Source organism: Solanum pennellii, chromosome 2, assembly GCF_001406875.1.
Source record: "Solanum pennellii chromosome 2, SPENNV200".
In the NCBI taxonomy this organism is placed as follows: Eukaryota; Viridiplantae; Streptophyta; class Magnoliopsida; order Solanales; family Solanaceae; genus Solanum; species Solanum pennellii.
In genome coordinates this window covers 49,955,603-49,975,091 of record NC_028638.1, presented here as the reverse complement: position 1 = coordinate 49,975,091, position 19,489 = coordinate 49,955,603, and the positions used below count along the sequence as shown (strand labels likewise).

The 19,489-nt window shown below is 35.5% G+C and overlaps 3 protein-coding genes across 6 annotated transcripts in view; 2 read left to right on the top strand and 1 right to left on the bottom strand.

Annotated features, from left to right (window-relative positions):
- The first annotated feature begins 794 nt into the window (after nucleotides 1–794).
- On the top strand, nucleotides 795–5,626 carry LOC107010275 (glutamate receptor 3.6). Of its 2 annotated transcripts, none has more exons than XM_015209525.2 (7): nucleotides 795–936; nucleotides 1,512–1,811; nucleotides 1,933–3,284; nucleotides 3,370–3,647; nucleotides 3,822–3,853; nucleotides 3,940–4,346; nucleotides 4,989–5,626. In XM_015209525.2, exons 2-7 carry the CDS (start codon nucleotides 1,547–1,549, stop codon nucleotides 5,466–5,468), a joined length of 2,814 nt encoding a protein of 937 aa, XP_015065011.1. In that variant the 5' UTR covers nucleotides 795–936; nucleotides 1,512–1,546; the 3' UTR covers nucleotides 5,469–5,626. The 2 variants fall into 2 exon arrangements, with proteins under 2 accessions (XP_015065011.1, XP_015065010.1); XM_015209524.2 differs by lacking the exon at nucleotides 795–936 and adding an exon at nucleotides 946–1,195.
- Nucleotides 5,627–5,824: 198 nt separating this feature from the next.
- Nucleotides 5,825–13,031, bottom strand: LOC107010278 (serine/threonine-protein kinase/endoribonuclease IRE1a). Of its 3 annotated transcripts, none has more exons than XM_015209527.2 (7): nucleotides 12,634–13,031; nucleotides 11,406–11,655; nucleotides 9,133–10,526; nucleotides 8,155–8,327; nucleotides 7,594–7,840; nucleotides 6,391–6,694; nucleotides 5,825–6,178 (listed from the first exon to the last, which is right to left on the bottom strand). In XM_015209527.2, exons 1-7 carry the CDS (start codon nucleotides 12,792–12,794, stop codon nucleotides 6,032–6,034), a joined length of 2,676 nt encoding a protein of 891 aa, XP_015065013.1. In that variant the 5' UTR covers nucleotides 12,795–13,031; the 3' UTR covers nucleotides 5,825–6,031. The 3 variants fall into 3 exon arrangements, with proteins under 3 accessions (XP_015065013.1, XP_015065015.1, XP_027770404.1); XM_015209529.2 differs by having other exon boundaries at nucleotides 6,391–6,616; XM_027914603.1 differs by having other exon boundaries at nucleotides 11,406–11,614; nucleotides 12,634–13,028.
- A 2,059-nt stretch (nucleotides 13,032–15,090) lies between these two features.
- Nucleotides 15,091–19,489, top strand: part of LOC107010277 (exosome complex exonuclease RRP44 homolog A) — an 18,992-nt gene continuing 14,593 nt past the window's right edge. Inside the window, exons 1-7 of the mRNA XM_015209526.2 lie at nucleotides 15,091–15,269; nucleotides 15,351–15,491; nucleotides 15,582–15,739; nucleotides 16,567–16,622; nucleotides 17,729–17,851; nucleotides 18,054–18,184; nucleotides 18,287–18,527. Of these exons, the coding sequence (XP_015065012.1) occupies nucleotides 15,216–15,269; nucleotides 15,351–15,491; nucleotides 15,582–15,739; nucleotides 16,567–16,622; nucleotides 17,729–17,851; nucleotides 18,054–18,184; nucleotides 18,287–18,527 (904 nt within the window). The 5' untranslated portion in view covers nucleotides 15,091–15,215. The remainder of the gene's footprint in view (nucleotides 15,270–15,350; nucleotides 15,492–15,581; nucleotides 15,740–16,566; nucleotides 16,623–17,728; nucleotides 17,852–18,053; nucleotides 18,185–18,286; nucleotides 18,528–19,489) is intronic.

The following is a 19,489-nucleotide window of genomic DNA, read 5'->3' as shown; positions in this document are numbered from 1 at the left end:
AGTCTATGACAATTGTTCATTTTTCTTTACTAACTTTTTTGTTTATAAATATTCTAATTATTGTTAGATATTGATTTGTTGAAAATAACAAGTTAGAAGATGGATTGTGAAAAGTATTTTAAGCAAACAATATTACATAAAAATATATATTAATATTGTCTCGATGGATATCTTATTTCATCATACTCGATCAAAAGTGTGGAGGTTATGCCCCATGATACGAGGATCCACATTACTAAGTTCCCGACTATAGTATAGTAAGTAGTTTGGGAATGATTATACAATTACGATATTAATTATGTCATGCGTCAAATAAAGATAATTACAATAATAAAAAGAATTATTCAAAAGTCAATAAACAAGCTTATAACAAAATGTGTTTTTATTTTTGAAATTCCAGAATAACTCAACAAATTTTCGATAAAAGAATTAAAATTCAATAAGGATGGTGAGTCATTAAGGATGTTTCTAACAATGTGGCATAGGTTAGTTGGCTAGTCCAAATTATATAATAATAATAATATTGGAAGTTGGAAGAAAGTGAATATTTTATACCTTAATCTACAATTACACATATTCTTTAGTACACAAGCCATGCACATTTTTCATGCGTTTTTTTTTCCTCATATCGTCTTTCGAATTCATATTGTAATATGATTATATTTGATTCGTATTAAAAATTAAAAGATTTTATATTATAAGATAAAGTGTGTTATGATAATTCTGAACCAAAAATATTCGAATTTAGAAACTATGAATGAAGAAATACCTATCAGTGCAATATTTGTTATTGTTTGTGTTATATATTTAACACACTTTTTTGTCCTATTTTCTTGGCAATGGTACCTGAGTGTGTTCACTGTTTAATCATCTTTTAGTTCAAACTTCAAACCAAAAATACCAAATTCAGAATTTTGTAAGCCATACATGAACTAGGTGAGAAAATTGAGTAGTTCGGTTAATGATTATCGGAATAGTAGTTATTAGTTTCATAAAAGTAGAAAAGTTCATATTTTTTTCTTGCTGAAACCTCAAGATTTCAGTAGTTGCACTTATTTGCTTTGCCCTTTATGCTTTATTAGTGGGGAAGAGCAGAAGCAGATACCCCACTAAAGAAAACTACAGCTTTTTTTCCCTTTTCCTTCTGCTTCTTGTTCTTTATTTTCCCCCTTTTGTTATGGCGGTTTAATGTTCTGTAAGTAAATTTCTTGTCCCTATCCAATACTCAATCCATATTTTCTCAAGATTTTGTTCTGTTCTTTTCAGAGTTTCAATATTCTTTTTGTCTGCTCCATTATCTCCTTATGAAATATGGCCCATTTCACACTCTAGGTGGGAAAATTACTGTTCATGTCTTTCTAGTGTGAAATTGAGGCTACCCCTTTCTTCCCTTTTCCCCCTTTTTAATATGCTTTGACTGAACCATTATGTGTTTTGAATTCTTGATGTTACTGCTTACTATGTACACTTAATTTCTGTTGATGTAAATCTTTCCTATCTCTGCCTAGCAGTGTCAAGATTGCACATTTTTGTACCCAAGTTCACTATGAGACTATTTTGGACACTAATTTTAGTAGTTCTCTACAATGGGTGTTCTTCAGAGGGGGTTAATTCAACTCTTTCTGCAAGGCCTAAAGTTGTGAACATTGGGTGTATGGTGTCTTTCAATACACTTGTTGGGAAAGTTACTAAAGTTGCTGCGGAAGCTGCCGTTGAGGATATAAATTCCAATCCAGATGTTCTTGGAGGAACTAAACTGAATATGATAACATTGGACAGTAATGCCAGTGGATTTCTTGGAATAGTTGAGGGTAAGCTAGCCCTTTGCAAATATCTGTAATTTTGTTGCTTTTGTGGATAGCATTTTCAGTGTTCCAATAATTCTGTTATTGCGCTTTGAGTTTTTTGTAAATTGTTTGGTTTTTATAACAGCTATCCGTTTCATGGAGACGGATACTATGGCAATTGTTGGCCCCCAATCTTCTGTTATAGCTCATGTGGTATCAAACATTGCGAATGAGCTGCAGGTCCCTCTATTATCATTTGCAGCCACAGATCCCTCTCTTTCTTCGCTTCAGTACCCGTTTTTTGTTAGAACTTCACCAAGTGATAAGTTTCAGATGGAAGCTATAGCTGAAATGGTTGAGTACTATGAATGGAGGGAGGTGATTGCTATATATATTGATGATGATTTTGGAAGAAATGGTATAGCTGCATTAGCAGATCAGCTGGCCAAGAGGCGATGTTCGATCTCTTACAAAGCAGCAATGAAACCTGGAGCAACATTGGATGATGCCCGGGATGCTTTGGTTCAGGTTGCTTTGAGAGAGTCACGAATAATGGTTGTTCATACTTATCCTACAAAGGGTCTGGAGATATTCTCTATGGCACGGTATTTGGGGATGATAGATAAAGGATATGTGTGGATTGCTACAAATTGGCTCTCAACTATCCTTGACGCTGGTAGTCCCCTTTCTTCGGATGAAAAAGAGAACCTTGAAGGGGCTATTACCTTGCGTATACACACTCCAGGTTCAGAATTGAAACAGAAGTTTGTATCACGGTGGAGCAATTTGACAAGGAAGGCAGGACTTACTGGATCTTCAAGGATGTCCACTTATGCACTCTATGCTTATGACACTGTGTGGTTGCTTGCTCGTGCCATCAATGAATTCTTTAACCAGGGTGGAAAAGTTTCATTTTCTAAGGATCCAAGGCTAACTGAACTGAATAGTGGAAGTATGAATCTTGATTCTATGAGCATCTTTGATGGAGGGAAGTTATTGCGAGACAACATTTTTAAGGTTAATATGACAGGTGTAACAGGACCTTTTAGTTTCACTTCTGAAAAGGAACTCTTCCGCCCTACTTTTGAAGTCATTAATGTGGTTGGTACAGGTTTTAGGAAAGTTGGTTATTGGTCTGAATACTCTGGTTTATCAATTGTGCCTCCTGAAACACTGTACTCTAAGCCGCCAAATTGTTCCTCTTCGAATCAACAGCTACACAGTATAATCTGGCCTGGACAAATAACGGAAAAACCCCGTGGATGGGTTTTTCCAAACAATGGGAGACAACTGAAAATTGGAGTTCCTAACCGAGCTAGCTTTCGTGAATTTGTTGGAAAGGTACCAGGCATTGACTCATTCAGAGGATACTGTATTGAGGTCTTCACTACTGCCATAGACTTATTGCCTTATGCTGTCCCTTACAAGCTAGTTGCCTTTGGGGATGGTCATAACAATCCAGATGATACAGAGCTAATACGCCTAATCACAGCAGGAGTGAGTATAAGACTACCAAGGTTCTATTGTACTGCCATTTGAACAATGTGCTTTCTAACTGTATCCACTTGATCTTTTATTTCAGGTTTATGATGCAGCCATAGGTGACATAGCGATTACAACTAATCGAACAAAAATGGTTGATTTCACTCAACCATACATTGAATCTGGGTTAGTTGTAGTGGCACCAGTTAAGGAGCAGAATTCTAATGCTTGGGCTTTTCTCAGTCCATTTACTCCTAAGATGTGGTGTGTCACTGGTGTTTTTTTCTTAATTGTGGGCACTGTAATTTGGATTTTGGAACACAGATTGAATGATGATTTTCGTGGACCTCCGAGTAAACAGATTGTCACTGTTTTATGGTGAGTTGGCAAAACATAAATACTAAATTAGCATATATTTACCTGATGAAAGAGTATGTCATATATTGTTCGCTCTTTCTTGACTTTCTCCCACACCTTCTAGTTTCCACTTGCCAAATTCACTTTGTAGAATATTAAACTCTTGACCCTTTCCTATGTAAAACTCTTTTGCAGGTTCAGCTTTTCAACTCTCTTTACTGCCCAGAGTAAGTAACCTATGCTGGTTGAGTTACTTCTGTACTAACATTTGAATGAGCTTCTATAACAAAAAAAAAAACACTTTTGTATGCAGGAGAAAACACTGTCAGCACCTTTGGCCGTATTGTCCTTCTTATATGGCTATTTGTGGTTTTGATAATAAACTCAAGCTATACTGCCAGTCTCACCTCAATTCTTACAGTGCAGAAACTTTCTTCCCCAATTACCGGAATTGAAAGTTTAGTAAATACAAAGGAACCCATTGGTTATCAGTGGGGTTCATTTGCCCGTAACTATCTGATTCAAGAACTTCGCATTGATGAATCTAGACTTGTTCCACTTAACCTCCCTGAAGATTATGCTAAAGCTTTAAAAGATGGTCCTAGCCGTGGTGGTGTTGCAGCAGTGGTAGATGAGCGTGCTTATATGGAGCTTTTCCTCTCATCGCGTTGCCAATTCAGTATTCTGGGTCAAGAATTCACAAAAAATGGATGGGGGTTTGTAAGTAGCTCTCGGTCACTTCACCTTTTGCTTTTACATGTCCTTGTCAACTTCACCTTTCTTATACATGTGAATCTGCTTTTGTTGATGTTGTCTCATACCGTGATGAATTGACGAACATGCAAATATGCCAAGAAATTGATTACGCATGAGAAGTATTTACATCTAATACATGCAAATATGCCAAGAAAGTTCAATTTTTTTACTGATGCATGGTTTTCTCCGTTGTTCCTTAGTTATACGGAATAATCCTGCTTGAAACATGTCTTCTGAAGGTGAATCATACTACTGTTAGCTCGATATATGGAAGGAAACCTGAAAATTTGGGAGATCATTAACACTCTCGATATAACATGGTGCTTGCTTCACACAAAATTTGCTTTATGGTACCTTCAAAACATAGGGGGTCGATTGATGAGAGCGTTTAAAGTAAAGAATAAAAGTACTAAGTTGGTGTATTTGGTTTGGCTATGTTTATAACTAACTTTCCTTTCATCCCATGCCATCAAACTAATCAATATAAGACCTTCTGTTTTGAAGGATTTAAGCCAGACCTGTCGATGTTTTGAGAATAATGCCCTTTCCTGACTTTGCTGTTTTATGACTAGTACTTGATTTGTTTTCTATTTTTTTCCCTCCTAGGCTTTCCCTAGGGATTCTCCTCTAGCAGTAGACATGTCAACAGCAATTTTGAAACTATCAGAGAATGGAGAACTTCAAAGGATCCATGATAAATGGCTTTCTGGAATAGCTTGCACTTCACAGAATACAAAGCTTGAAGTGGACAGGCTTCAGCTGAAAAGCTTCTCAGGTCTATTCTTTCTATGTGGGTTGGCATGTTTTCTGGCTCTGCTCATTTATTTTGTGATGCTAGCATGTCAATATTGCCAATACTATCCCAATTCTGAGGTAGCTAGTGAAAGTTCACGATCAGGACGACTGCAGACATTCCTTTCTTTTGCTGATGAAAAGGAAGAGTCAGTGAGGTCTCGATCCAAACGAAGGCAACTAGAGGTGACTTCAGTAAGAAGTATTGATCAAGATGCATCAGTAAATGGTTCAAGAACTGACCGTTCTGAGATATACTCGAACAGGGTTGTAAGTTTTGGAGAATCTGTATAGTTCATAAACAAAAATCTACTACTCTTCCTCAAATGTAAGTATTAAGCTTGACTGCGTATTTGTGTAGACGATGCTGTAACTGTATCAAATTTTACAAAGTTCTGATGCCAATTGACATATTATGTCAAATAATCGAAGAACCTTTCAACAACTATTACTATAACTCAATCTCGAACTAACTGGAGTCGGATATATGAATCTGCAACTGTTTCTGCCTTTCCATTTAAGCCTATTTTTGAATAAAAATAAAATTCTCTAGCACTAGAATATCCTGCTAATCCATATGTATGCTTACTACAAACCCTTTCAGCTCGAATAAGGAACATATTTGAGCATTTAAAATAAAAAGAGAGAAATGTTGGTAAACATACTTCAATAAGATTACACATTTGGTTTCATATTTACATTATTTTTCTTTCCAACAACAGTGGTGTATTCGGACAGCTTTCTGGTACCTCCCCGGCACAGGCATATTTACATGGTGTATATTACAATTTACAATCATGTTACATCATACATGTAATGTAAGAATGGAACAAGATTCAGCTACTATCTGGAGGAGCCTAAAGTACACTGCTTGTGAAGTACTTCTGAAAACAGGCTTCATCTTTACAGTATTCTGACATCACTTTATACACTTCAATTAGTAGTCGCGGAAACCGCCTCCTAAAATAGCCGTCAAATCCTTCTGGAACGGTTCCTAGAATTTCCTGAAATGAAGTGAAGATACACCGGAAGTCAGCAAATACAATCTGAAATCATCGATAATATTTCCACCTAGCAGCACACTGCTTCTTCGAGATGTTCCCACACAAAAGCTAATTCCTCAAAGGAAGTCTTGACCAAATGTTAAGTGCACCAATTTGTTGAATAACAATACGTATTAAGTAGTAAAGTACTATATAAATTGATCAAAACTAACCTGAATTTCGGTGGGAAGCTCTCTATAATGATTTAGCTTGTTCCGCATCACACGCAGCAAATCACGAATACTGTCAAATCTATATCGCCTGTAATGGCCAATATTTTTGATGAAAGGAGGTTCCATCTTCTCATCCCATTTTCCACCCAAAGCCACAGGCGCTGTACCTTCTAATGCTTTCAGAAGATCAGAAGAAGTCTCCCTATCTTCAAGTTCCACCCTGTCGCTTGAATCACGAAAAAATGACAGTCGCATCTCAGCAGTCCAAAAGAAAGGATGAGCAAGCACCTTCACTGCCTTTGGTCTTTGACAGAGTTTAAAGGGAAAAAAAGAGGATTTAGCAATAGGCAGGTACAGTGTACATAGACTAGCAGGACATGCACTTTATCCAAGAGAACGGTTTAGGAGTTTTCCCATTACAATGTTAATGTTATGTTAATTGAAAATACAGCTACACCTCAATGCGCTAAGATAGCTACCAATTCATGAAGCAAAAACCTCTAATTTTCTTTATTTCTCTTGCATTGTCTGTTTTTTCTTTCCTTTTTTTTCAAAAATTATTATTTTTTGACAGGGATAATGGTGGTCAGGGTGGGGAAAGGGATGCCTATGGGTCTATTGTGAGGATCAAGCCTTGCACCTCAAGTATGCAAAATTACGACTCTGACTCTAGCCCCTAGCTAGTACTGGATTTTCTAAGAATCTTTTTATATGTAGTCATTTTTTAAGATCTAAAGAAATAAAATAGGTAATACTGATACAGAGATGTTTCCTGCATTCCTGAACAGCAGTGAAGAAATAACTGCACAGCCCACTTAAAACGTTGAATGGGTCTGAAACTTATCAAGCACATTACTAAACTAAATAGAGCTGAAACTTTAGTTGAGCTTAAACTTGATTGTACACATACTAATAGTCATAATCATCATGCCTACCTTCTTCACTGAATAAACTAAAAATATTCTTTGAACTTTGAAAATCACCATGCAGGAGCTTTAATTTTAAAGGGAGATAAAAAGGGTATAGTCATCTTCACAAACATTTTTAGAGTATGAAAACAGTATTGCAATTCAAAGAGAAGTTCCAGCCATAACTAGCTACAACGATGTCATGGTCAATAAAGAACTCTAAATTTGTCAATAGTTATTGGTATGTGAGGGATGTAATAAAATTTTCATTATAGAAAACATGTGCACTTCTTACCTCAGTTCAGCAATGGGATCTAACAAACGAGAAAAGAGATCCACAGCTTCGGGGATGTGTTCCGACAAGAAAAGATCCACTTTATTCTTTGTAATGTTAATGTCACGCTCAAGAGGACTTCCAAAGGGATGACGACCACCAGTCATGCAGAAAAACAGAACAGACCCCAGACTGAACATATCAATAGCACGTGTTTGACGTCCATGAAGAAGTTGTTCAGGAGCTTGCCATCCAGAACTTCCATAACCTGCAAAAAAATATTGCCAAGTAAGAACAGGGAGAAATATGCGTTAAAAAGTTAAAGACATCATGCTATGGCAAACTCTGAAAGAAAATATTAAAAGCTAAGGCCACTAAAAGAAGAATCTGGTGTGAGAAACTGAAAATTGAAGTCAGCTGTCAATCAAACAATCTTCTCCTGAATGCAGCAAGGACGACACTGTAGAGATGCTCAATGTGTCATGCAAATTACTAGATAAAGGAGCATACTTAATGGTGGTGGAACTGAAGATAACTTCACTAGCAGCTAATTTTTTAGCTACATACTTAACAATTACTTGCCTGTTGGGCGATGACCCAATGAAGACATATCTCCAATGAGGCGCTTGCTGATTCCCATATCAGAAAGCTTAGCACATAAGAATTTTTCCTTAGTTATCAGAACATTTTGGGGCTTCAGGTCTCGATGAATGATTCCCAGATCATGAAGATGCACAAGACCAGAAACCACATCCCTGTCCTCCAGAAAAGAAAATCAGAACACCAAAACATGTGCATACCCAGACAAATTGGAATTCAGAACATTATAATCAAAAGATAAAAATGGAAAATGGTTTTCCAGATAAAAGTTATGTTTAACATCCACTACCAGGGCACATATTACAATTTATATGCACGGAAACAGCAATATATATCTTATAAGCGCATATCAACCAAGCAGAAGATGACAGTCGGGAAATGCAAGATGCAGAAAATTTTTAAGGATTGGTAAAGGAAGGAGCATTTGTAGAGGTCCCTTCTTTCCCACTGCAGATGGGATAGGCTAGCAGGTGACCTATTTTATCAGACCATTCATAAAGTTAGCAAAGCAAAATCATAAAAGAAAACAGATGAGACAGCATGGATGAAAAAGCACCAAGCCCTAAAAGTTATGAAGACAAAAGCACTGAAAAGGCCAATTGTAAAGCCATTGTCACAAGAAATTATGAGTCAGAAGAATGTGATGGAATTTTCTTGTCTAACTTCCCAGATCTATCCGCGGGCGGGACAAACAAAAATTCAACAAAGTGAATTTCGATGAGTTCTTTACTTAAATAAAGGACCTCTAGAGACCTGATGTCTGGTATAGCATAGGAACAAAAGCCAAACTATATGATCTTTTAGAATTAAACAGGCAAGAAATAAAGGGGGGGCGGGGGGCTTTCTTCCGAAGTGAGCTCAGCCTTTTTCAAATCATCATCTAATGGATTGCAAAATACCCTCATATACCATGAAACAATGATAAGAGGCACAAAGCTGATATAAAATAACTCAACAAACCTCATCAATTTGAGCAACAGGGGTGAAGGACAACCATTTTCATTCATTAGGTCAGTATCCAGAATAATACCCTTCAAATTGTCCAAATAAAGTCTATGCTTCATAGATTCTCCATCCAAGTTCTGGTTAGGACAAGCATTTTCTGAAGTGTCAGCATAAATCTGAATAAGGTCACTCAAGCTGCAAATGCAGCGTTCCAATGCAAGATAAACAAAATCTTGGTCTTGTTCCACACCATACCACCGAACGATATTTGGATGTCGATCAGATGCAATAAGATTCTGTATCTCTTTGAAGGCAATATCATGGTGTGCCCTGACAAGTCTTTTCACAGCAACTGCACGGCCTTCATAAATTCCTTCAAATACAACCGTACCGTTGCTCCCTTTAGCAATCTCTGAACTGGAGACAAACAATTTACCAATAGAGCGTCCACCTTTGGTACATATACTTGGTTGAAGAAAGTTCAACAGTTTATTATCAGCATCCACGTCTGCATATTTAAGTCCAGCACCAGATGAGGTGTCTTTATCACTTTTAATGCCATTGCTCCCATTCTTTCCAGACTTCCGAGACTTCTTCCTTTTTGAAGGTACATTTGGCGAATGTAGGTTCCCATTGAGTTCAGCTACTAAATCACGATTATGTGTAAAAGCTCCCACAAGAGTAGCTAAAATACTGTGAATTGGCATGCTCAGTCTTTCAGAGCACTTTGATATTCCTTTTTTGAATGGACTTTTAGCATCTTGTAACATTATGTTTTTGGTGAAAAAAATTATGAACACCGTCAATATGACAAGCATAGTTTTTTTAATAATATCTTTTAAGTGGAAGGTGTTTACATTCTTGTCGGGCACAGGCGTAGCTGCATTATCAACATTTGGTTGTGAAGTAGGAATTGGCAGCATACCGTGACTATCAGCCTCTGGGAGCATCTTGTTATCATGACCTCGGCGTCTGTAGATAAGGGCCCTTGACTGACATGGCAATGGCATATTGAAATGGACATCAGATTCAGATTTGTCAGACTCCATAATATCCCCACTAAATGCATCATCAACTTTGCAAAGAGCAGCAGCCCCTATTTCAGCAACCGTCATGTTCCACAACACTTTGTCTGAGTTTGGAATAAAGGACGTTAATGCATAGTCTGTCCTGGTGATGTAAAGCGTGTAGCTGGGAAGACTCTTTTCCTCAATGGTGCCATTATGATGAAAAGCAGTGTCGTTGTCCTGAGTTGCTGGAGAGCTAGGCATACTATATGTGTAAATCAGGCGTCCAGTCTTAGCATCAATAAGAAATGCAGTAGTTCTTTTAGAACCCAGAACAATTCCACCGTCCTCAGCTATTTGTGGAGTTGAACTAATATACTCATCAATACTCTTCATAAGTTTCTGTTAAAAAATATGAAGCAAAATAAAAAGACTCGAGTAAAATAACAACAGAACTGTAGGGTCTAACATGTCTTCTAAAACATATATCTCAAAAGTTTGAGGATGGTCATTCCGTCATTGCTTCTAACTTGCTGAAAGAATATACCTAATGACTCATGAAACAGATATTTATTTCATTGTATCACCCTTATTAGAAGAACAATTCAGGATGCGGTCCATCCCCATCAGCTTAGGGATGTATAACAAAATCTTGGATCTGAACCATTCACTATTTTTACTTTTTCTTTCTATAATTTTGGGCAACTTACTTGGACCTTTCCAATTGGCAAAACCAAGTGGGACATCCAATTAGTTTGAGATATACTTATGAACCTCCCCTTTTATTGAGACTTTCCACTTATACTCCTTTTACTTGTGAAAAGAAAAAGAGACTTGCCACTATTATATACATTAAAAGAGAATGGTATAACAACAGCCCCTTCTTAGCTACCTTTTCTTTTCTTTTTTTACTTTTTTCCATTACACACTTTTTAAAAACTGAAACTGATTCCAAAATTGCCTTTGATCAACCACTAAATAGAAAGGAGGGTATATTAGTCAAATCTGCTCAGAATAAGCACCTTCATGTTGTGAGATTGAAGAGGGGAGGTTGTAAATATTTATAAACTAAGGGAATATTCATTTCATTTTGTTAAGATAGATGGATATCTAGTTGATAATACTAGATTAATTGGTATCATGATTCATTGTGTGAAACCTTTTCCTGTTACCTTTCTCAAAAAAGAATGGTACCATTCCTCATTATCAATCAGTGTTAAGTGGATATCATTTCTCGTTGTATTGCACAGAAGAGACTCGCATAAAATTTAGAGACAATACCAATTTACCAAGCCTGTTGTGTGCATACAACTCCCAATCATCCCCACGGCCACAGTCGATGAAATAACCACTTCCTATATCAGATGATGCCTCCTTGCTGTTATTGTAATTAACAGGAGCCTGATAAGAAGAGTAGATTGATGACCCAGATCTAAATGACCAGAGCGGTGGTTTCATAGTATTTAAGCTATTTTGCTCCCTCAAAGAAACTGTACCATCCAATTCAGCAAACAGAGCTGTCTCAGGTTTCCTGGTTCGAGAGAGTGTAGCGAAAACCAAAGCCAAATAAATTTAATGAATCAATAAGCATACCACAAGTACATTAAATTACCAGACGACACAAAGTGAACTTGGAACAAACAAAATAAAGGGCTTCAATTTATCATTTCCAAAGGGAATCTAGTTTACAGCTCATGCATCCAATTTGCAGAAAATAAGTTGATTTACCTACAAAGACATTAAACAGAATGTTTCTGGGTTCAAGAGATGAGCAGAAATGCTAGTGATGTTCACTTCAAGCAATCACAGATGCATGAAGCATTTCATGCAGCGAAACATATGATCCATATTAACTGAGTCTCAGAAGATCCCACTCCCCTCACTCATAAAAACACTATTTTTCCACATATTTATATTGTAAACTACAGGGTAAGACAAACTAGTAACCGAAAAGTATTCTGGTGTTTATAGAAACTTATCTCCTCTAAGAGAATGTTGTACTTCCAAAACTAGAAATCCTGGAAACTATTAAGGTGTAGTTTGGAAACTTGGCATGGTTTCGACATAGAGCAATATGAAGCAAAGAAAGGCAGGATAAACAAACATAAATTTCCTGATAGCCCAAAAAAAGAGCATAAGAATCTTTACCAATTATAAGGAAACTGGAATGACATGTCTGTTTGAATAAAACACGAAATAAAGACAATCTTGACTGACAGTTAGTCAAAAACAAGTCTTATACAGACAAATCTAAGTGTACAATTTGTACATATTGAACATGATTCAATTCTTTAGAGTCAAAAACCATAAAAAACACGGGAAAAAACAACTACAGTAAACAATTTGAACCAAAAGATCAAAATCTGCATTAGTAGAAAATGACCAACAAGAATCTTGAAAAGCAATAATAAACCTTTGTACAAATTACTTTTAAAAACTAACCAAACCAGCAATAAACTCAAATGGGTATAAGTTAAAAACTCTCAAGAAATCAAGAAAACAAACTAACTTTAATTCCGACAGCAAATTCCTCCTCGCCGGAGCTAGCGTAACCCCATCAGAAATTCCTTCAATTGACCCACTTGGTAAGCCAAATAACTCACTTGCCAAAACCGTCAAGCTGAAAAATAAGAGTAAAATGCCGGCCGGAATCACCCAGTAGCGTCTCATCGACCTGAAATTGACCGCCGATTTTTCTTCTGTTGATGGGGGTGGGGGTATACAAATAAATTAGGAGTGGTGGCGTATGATAGAGTTATGGGTTACATCGAAGATTGCAATTAAGGAAATCTTAGAGATTCGATTCGAGATATGAAAGGAAGGGCGTTGTCGTCTGGATTTTGGGTTCCTCGAATTTCGTCTGTCGACGGCTGTCTGTCTTTCTTTGCCTCATTGTTGTAACTTAATCCACTTTTATTTCTTTCTAATTTAATATCTCACGTCTAATAATAGCGGTTCAATAGGTACAAATCTTAATTGAGGTGTTTAAATAAATTATGTGGATAACTTTAAGTGGAGGTGGATGACTTAAATCTTTAAAAATAAAGAAAACTTTTAATTTAAAGATCATATATAGAATATATAAAATTGTCTTTTAACTTTATGGTCTTATTCTATATTAAATTAAATAAAGTAAAAGTAATATTACACACTAATAAAAATACATATATCAAATTTAGTGGCCACAGTAATCTTCTTTCAGTTTTTAAGATAAGTCTATACACAAATATTGCTTTACTTTTTTCAATTTTGAAGATCATTCTTTTCACAAATATTGCTATTAACAGCTTCTTAAGCTTAACACTATTTTGAAGCATGATGGATTTGAAGAAATTAATTTTCACAAAATTCAGATTGCTATCAATAGCTTTACTAAAAATATTTTTGACCTATTGTGTGAGACTAGTGAGGCCATTTAAAACACATGATCCGTGAAATATTGATCATTGTCCATCCAAATAACTACTAATGAATAATTGTATAAATGCATATGTAAATACAGTAAGTCATTGCTTCTGTCTGTCCTTAGTTATGGATTTATTCTTTAAAGGGAATAAGGTCGAATTTTTTCTATATTATCTGAAAATGAGCAACTTTTCCTTCACTTGTTTTTTTCTGTATTATCTGAAATTGAATTTTTTAAATGAGAAAAGAGGAAAGAAAAAAGATGCTTTGGAGGGTATGGGAGAAAGATTCAGTAAATTTAATTTTTAATGGTCTTCTAATTGGTTTGGGTAATGTTCATTATAATGGGTGAGTAGAGAAAATTAAATGGGTTGAGATTTTATTTATCCAATAAGAATATGACATGTAACAAATAATGATAATAATAATTTCTTAAAAAATTGATTGTTAGTTTTAAGGATAAAGATGACCAAAAAGGTGAATGGAACGGTATTTTTAGCTCAATAGGTGGATGAGGGGTATTTTTAAACCTTTTCAAATAATTCGAGGGTATTTTTGGCCACTTTCCGTATATTTATGACTATGAAATGAATACGTATTAATTATCAAGATACTCATCTTGTTTAAAGTTGAGTTAATTCACTTTCCTTATTGCATCAATTTTGATCTATCTAATTCACCATAAAAATATTGTAATATCACAATTGAACAACACTCACAATCTTTTTTATTTTAAGAAAAAAATTAAAAAACTTACAAAATTCGTAGTTTAAAAGTGTGAGAAATTCTATTTATTAATAAACAACAAATGATAGTATGAAAACGTGCTTCTCGTGTCTTTTCAGACAAGTCACAATCCTTTAGAAAAGTACAACCTTTCATAAATGTCACAACTCATCAAAAAAATCACAACTCCATAAAAAGAATCGCAATCCTTTAAAAAAGCACTACACATCAATATGAAAAAATACATGCTTTTAATATAATATAGCGTAAATAAATAATTTAAAGTATACACTGAATTGAGTGTTTTAAGTTGAAAATATTATAATAATTAAACATAATTTATGCTTTGAAAATATTATAGAAGATATATTGAGAGAGGGGGAAGAAGAGAGAGGAGAGGACTATAGAAAGGGCGAAGAGGCAAGGGAGAGACAGAGAGAATTTGCTATAAAAACACATATCACTTTTTTTTTAATAATAATTTTATATTATAACTATTTTCCATAAATAAATGACTAATTTTAACTAATTTTACATTTTTTCCTAACATTTTTAATAACATCGTAAAAGATCATACTTCTTTACTTCAAATCACTATTTAAATATCGAATACTCTTAAAAGGAATTTAGAAATGATGGCTTTCCTTTATTCACTTCATTACTAAATCATGTCTCAGGTGGAGACAAAACTCTCCATTATTTAAATATATGAATAATACATTCTATTTATTAGATGAAATAAACTATCAATATCAATATATATAGAATAAATATATATATATTTTTTTATATATAAGTGAAACTTATAAATGCATTAAATTAAAGTTATATATAAGTTTCTCTGAATGCCTAAAATAAGAAAAGAAAATCAAAAGAGCCGCTCTTTTCATCTTCAACACCAAACGCACTTGAGCATAAACTCCTGTATCCATAAACCCTAAATCCAAAGAATCCATAGCAATGTTGAAGAACAAAGCTTTCTCGCGTCAAACAAGACAAGGCAGAATAATTAAGGTTTAACTATTAGAATTATGTTTATGTATTTGCTTACTTTTTTTTTTCCAAAATTTTAATTGGAGTTTTTTTTTTCTTCAGGAAGTTAGGGAACACTATTTGAGAGATGATATTTATTGTGGAGCCCCTTATTGCAAGAATGGGTGTAAAGTTTCATCTCCTTGTTTAAGCGACTCTCACTTCACTATTCTTGTTCTTGACACCAACGTTGTTCTCAATCAGGTGAATATACTTTGGAATATTGGATTCTGTTAACTTTTTTTTTTGTTCGGATGGGTTTATTGTTTTTTTTGAAATCTTGAATTGTGTTAGATTGATTTGCTGGAGAATCAAGCTATTGACAATGTGGTGGTGCTATCCGTGGTCTTGTCGGAGGTCAAGAACAAGAACATTGCGGTTTATAACAGACTCAGGGCTCTGTGTAGCAATTCTTTAAGGAAGTTCTTTGTCTTTTCTAACGAAAATCACAAGTATGTTCCTTTCTTTCTGTCCTTTTGTACCTCTAGTTGTTCTTCTATAAATTTCACTTGCCTTTTGATCAAAAGCAACCATTTCTTATTGTGAAAGTTTGTCAGTGTTGATTAGTCAACAATTCGTCCTCAAAATATTGCTTTTCCTTTGCTTAGCAATTAATTACATCATTCTGGGTGAGGGCAGGGTGCAGGAACTATTGACTTTGAATGCTAGGGTTTGGTCAATGTTTTAGTAATATTTTTCATTTGATCCACTTAAACCACACTGTGTCTTTTGTATTTTTGGGATAGTGGTCCATGTAATTGTATGTCCAGGACTAGTTCTCTATGAATGAGTGTTCCAATTGCTAAAAGCTCTTTGGTCTAAGCTCATAAGATAATAGCTAAGTTACATTGCATTAGCAGCGTCCTGGATAGTATGGTGGTTATCAGATATGTGGCACTTGCTGAAAACTCTTTGGTCAAAGCTCATAAGGTATATAGCTAAGTTACATTGCATTGACATCGGCTAGGATAGTATGGTGGTTATCACCTTACACTTGTTGATTACTTGGATTCTTGGTCTGGGTCCCTTTTCATTCATAATGGTTGCAAGGGTTGCTTATCTGTAGAGACTTCCTTTTCCTGGCTTCAGTAATGACACAGAAAAATATTTTAATATTTATTTATCTTTTGATAAGAAAGAAAAAGATTGTAGCATATCGTTATATATTTGCATTTTGACTGATCCACTTATACGATACAACCACTACTAGAGATCGATTGCTACTTCACAGCCAGGGCTGAAATATGATTGAAAATTCCTTATTTTGCTCATTGTTCAGGGATACTTATGTGAAGACCATGGCTGGTGAAAGTCCAAATGATCGGAACGATAGAGGTTTGTTTGTTCACCTTTGTGTAGTAGCAATTGAAGTTGTAAATCATTGCTTTTCTTGAACAATTTGTGCTATGCATTTTTGCGTATCCATTCACTAGTTTTCTGGGCCTTTTGTTTTAATTTCTCTAAGTCCTAAGGTATGTGCTTGTGTTAGGTGAATTAAAGGTCATACTTACATTACATGTTTATTATGTGCATACAGATTATGCTAAAAACATGCATTAGAGTTCATACTTATGTGTTTGATCAGTAAGAAAGGATATCTATATATTTATACTTTCATGCTTGATGAGAACTGGACTAGTCAATAACCTATATTGAGGAACTATGCCTTTGTTCTATATCTACACACTATTTTAAATAGTGAAGCGGTTTGGAAGAATGCGTTGCACTATAACCAAGTTACTTAGGGGTCATTTGATCAATAATATCCCTAGATTTTAAGCAGCAGTGTAGAGTATCTGATTGATAATCTAAACTTGTGAGAAAGTTTTGCTCCTGCAAAATACAAAGTGAAAAATAGAGTCCTGGACTTTATTCCTTTGCAGTTTCATAATGTGATTGAATAGTTAGGGCTTTATAAGTTATAACTAAACTAAATTTGGGGAAAATCAATTGCAATAGAAGTTAAGGTAACCTGTCTATTTCTCCCATGGACTCACGTCGTTGATGCATTAGGTTCTTAGGTGCACTGAGGAGTGAAGCGCTTCAATCTTGAGGTTATCATTTTGTGGAGTATTCTAGACGATGTCAGGACGAGAACCTTTGAATTAACATTTAGGGTAACTTTTGCTTTTCTGATGCTTATCCAAGTATAACTAATGCAAGTATTTTTATTCCACCACCTATCTAGGATAAAATAATACATAGATTATTGATCTCTACTAAGGCTCCACGATCTCTTAAATATGATTATCTGAGTGCAGAACTCTAAGTAAGTTGAGCTATCAAGTTTAGTAGTCAAGAAGTGGAATGGGAAAGGTTAACATGAGGTATAATCGAGAATCATGGTCGTCTATCTCTAATAGGTCTTTACATCTATACTTGATACTTTCGTTCGTAATCACCAGTTGGTTGACAAACTTCAACAATTTTTGGTGGTTCAGCTATTAGGGTTGCAGCTAAATGGTATCAAGATCATCTTGGCAGCGCAGTAAGTGTCTTGCTAATTACGAATGATAGAGAGAATAAGAAGAAGGCAATTGAAGAGGGAATTTCTGCAGAGACAGGTAAATCTCTCTTCTTGTTGTCTGATGACAATCATTGAGTAGTATGTTACTGTGTTGTCCTGATTTGACCACTGAGAGGCTGCTGTTAATGTTCACGAAAGTTCCCTTTTGTCGTTATTATCTATAGAGTTGTTTTCTTTAGTTCCTGCTTAGTTAAATTTATCTTCAGCAATCTTGACCAACTGACTTCCGTTGATCTCAGTTGAGTGCTATGTAAAGTCACTTGGTCAGCCAGAATTGCTTGACCTAATAGTACAGCCTCCTTCTGAAGATGTTAAAATGGATGATGTTGAGGATTTGAGGCCTTCAAAGCGAAAAGTCATTTATAACGAGGTATATTTAACTGCTTACTACAGTTCATCTAGGGATCTTTTTAGGTGTTGTTTTTAAGGCTATGACCTGCTAAACGACACCTGTTATTCATGTTTTCTATAGCATAAGCCCATGTCAGAAATTACTTCTGGCTTGCTTCGGGGACTCCTTCACCAGGGGAAACTTCGTGTTAACCGTTTTAATCCATTTGAAGCATATGTTGGAAGTGAAAGCATTGGTGATGAGATAATTATATATGGACGTGCAAACATGAATAGGGCTTTTGACGGTGATATAGTGGCAGTTGAGCTTTTGCCTCCAGAACAGTGGCACGAGGAGAAGTCTTTGGCATTAGCCGATGAAGGTTTGTCCACTTCTTTTTTTCTTTAATGAACATGGCTTTATTGCAAAAATGATCTAATTTGCCTTAGAACTATGCGAAACGGTCTAGATTTGTCCTCTATTTACAATTGGGTCATCAAATAACTAAAAATGATTTAAGAGTAATTAGTATCTGATCAAACTAATTAGCATTATCATTTGCCACATATCTAATACGTGGCTTCATCCACCCCTTTTACCACCCCCTTTAACTTTTTACCTGGATTCCATTCAACGTATCAATCCTTCACCATCCACTATCGTCATTGCTGCCCATGATTATGGTCAAGGGCAACAATACCATCAACATGTGCATCTTGACCTCCTTTTTTTCCCCTCACAGCATAACTAACCCTTCTAGTGAAATTACACATGACCTACCTCTTTTCTTATTCTTATTTCTCTCTGGTCTGTTTTATGCATACTGAGGATTTAAAGGTTTTGTCTTATGTGGAAACTGAATCAAACATTTTTTCTCTTGAGCTGAAAAAATGTTGCTCGGTATGGCACCTCAGGTGGGTCTCTGAGATTTTTGGAGAAGATCCATTTCTTGGCCTTTCTTCTCTGTCTCATAGGCAAGCTGATGCTTGCAGCCATGCGAGTTTCAAAGCTTTTGAGCTAATTGTGTTTTGGTGTTGCAAAATTCAATTTTTTTGTCACTAAACCACCCTTTTGGTGAAACTACACGACCTTATACTATTCTTGTTCTTATTACTCTCTCTGGTATAACTCGAAAAAGCAATCAAACATGTTCTCTTTTGAGGTGAAAAACTGTGCTTGACATGACTCCTCAGGTTGGTCTATGAGATTTAGGAGAAAATTCCACTTTTCATGGTGTATCTTCTCTGTTTGATAATGCCAATTGATGCCTACAGCCATGACTGACCTCAAAGCTTTTGAGCTGATTCGTGTTTTTGCTTGGCAATGTTCAGTCCCCCCCCCCCA

Coding starts and splice junctions, on each gene's coding strand:
- LOC107010278 (XM_015209527.2), bottom strand. CDS start 12,794: ATGAGACGCTACTGGGTGATTCCGGCCGGCATTTTACTCTTATTTTTC. Junction 11,656..12,633: donor AATTTGCTGTCGGAATTAAA/GTTAGTTTGTTT, acceptor CTCTCGAACCAG/GAAACCTGAGACAGCTCTGT. Junction 6,695..7,593: donor GATCCCATTGCTGAACTGAG/GTAAGAAGTGCA, acceptor ACTCTGTCAAAG/ACCAAAGGCAGTGAAGGTGC.
- LOC107010275 (XM_015209524.2), top strand. Junction 1,812..1,932: donor ATTTCTTGGAATAGTTGAGG/GTAAGCTAGCCC, acceptor TTTTTATAACAG/CTATCCGTTTCATGGAGACG. Junction 3,648..3,821: donor CAGATTGTCACTGTTTTATG/GTGAGTTGGCAA, acceptor ACTCTTTTGCAG/GTTCAGCTTTTCAACTCTCT.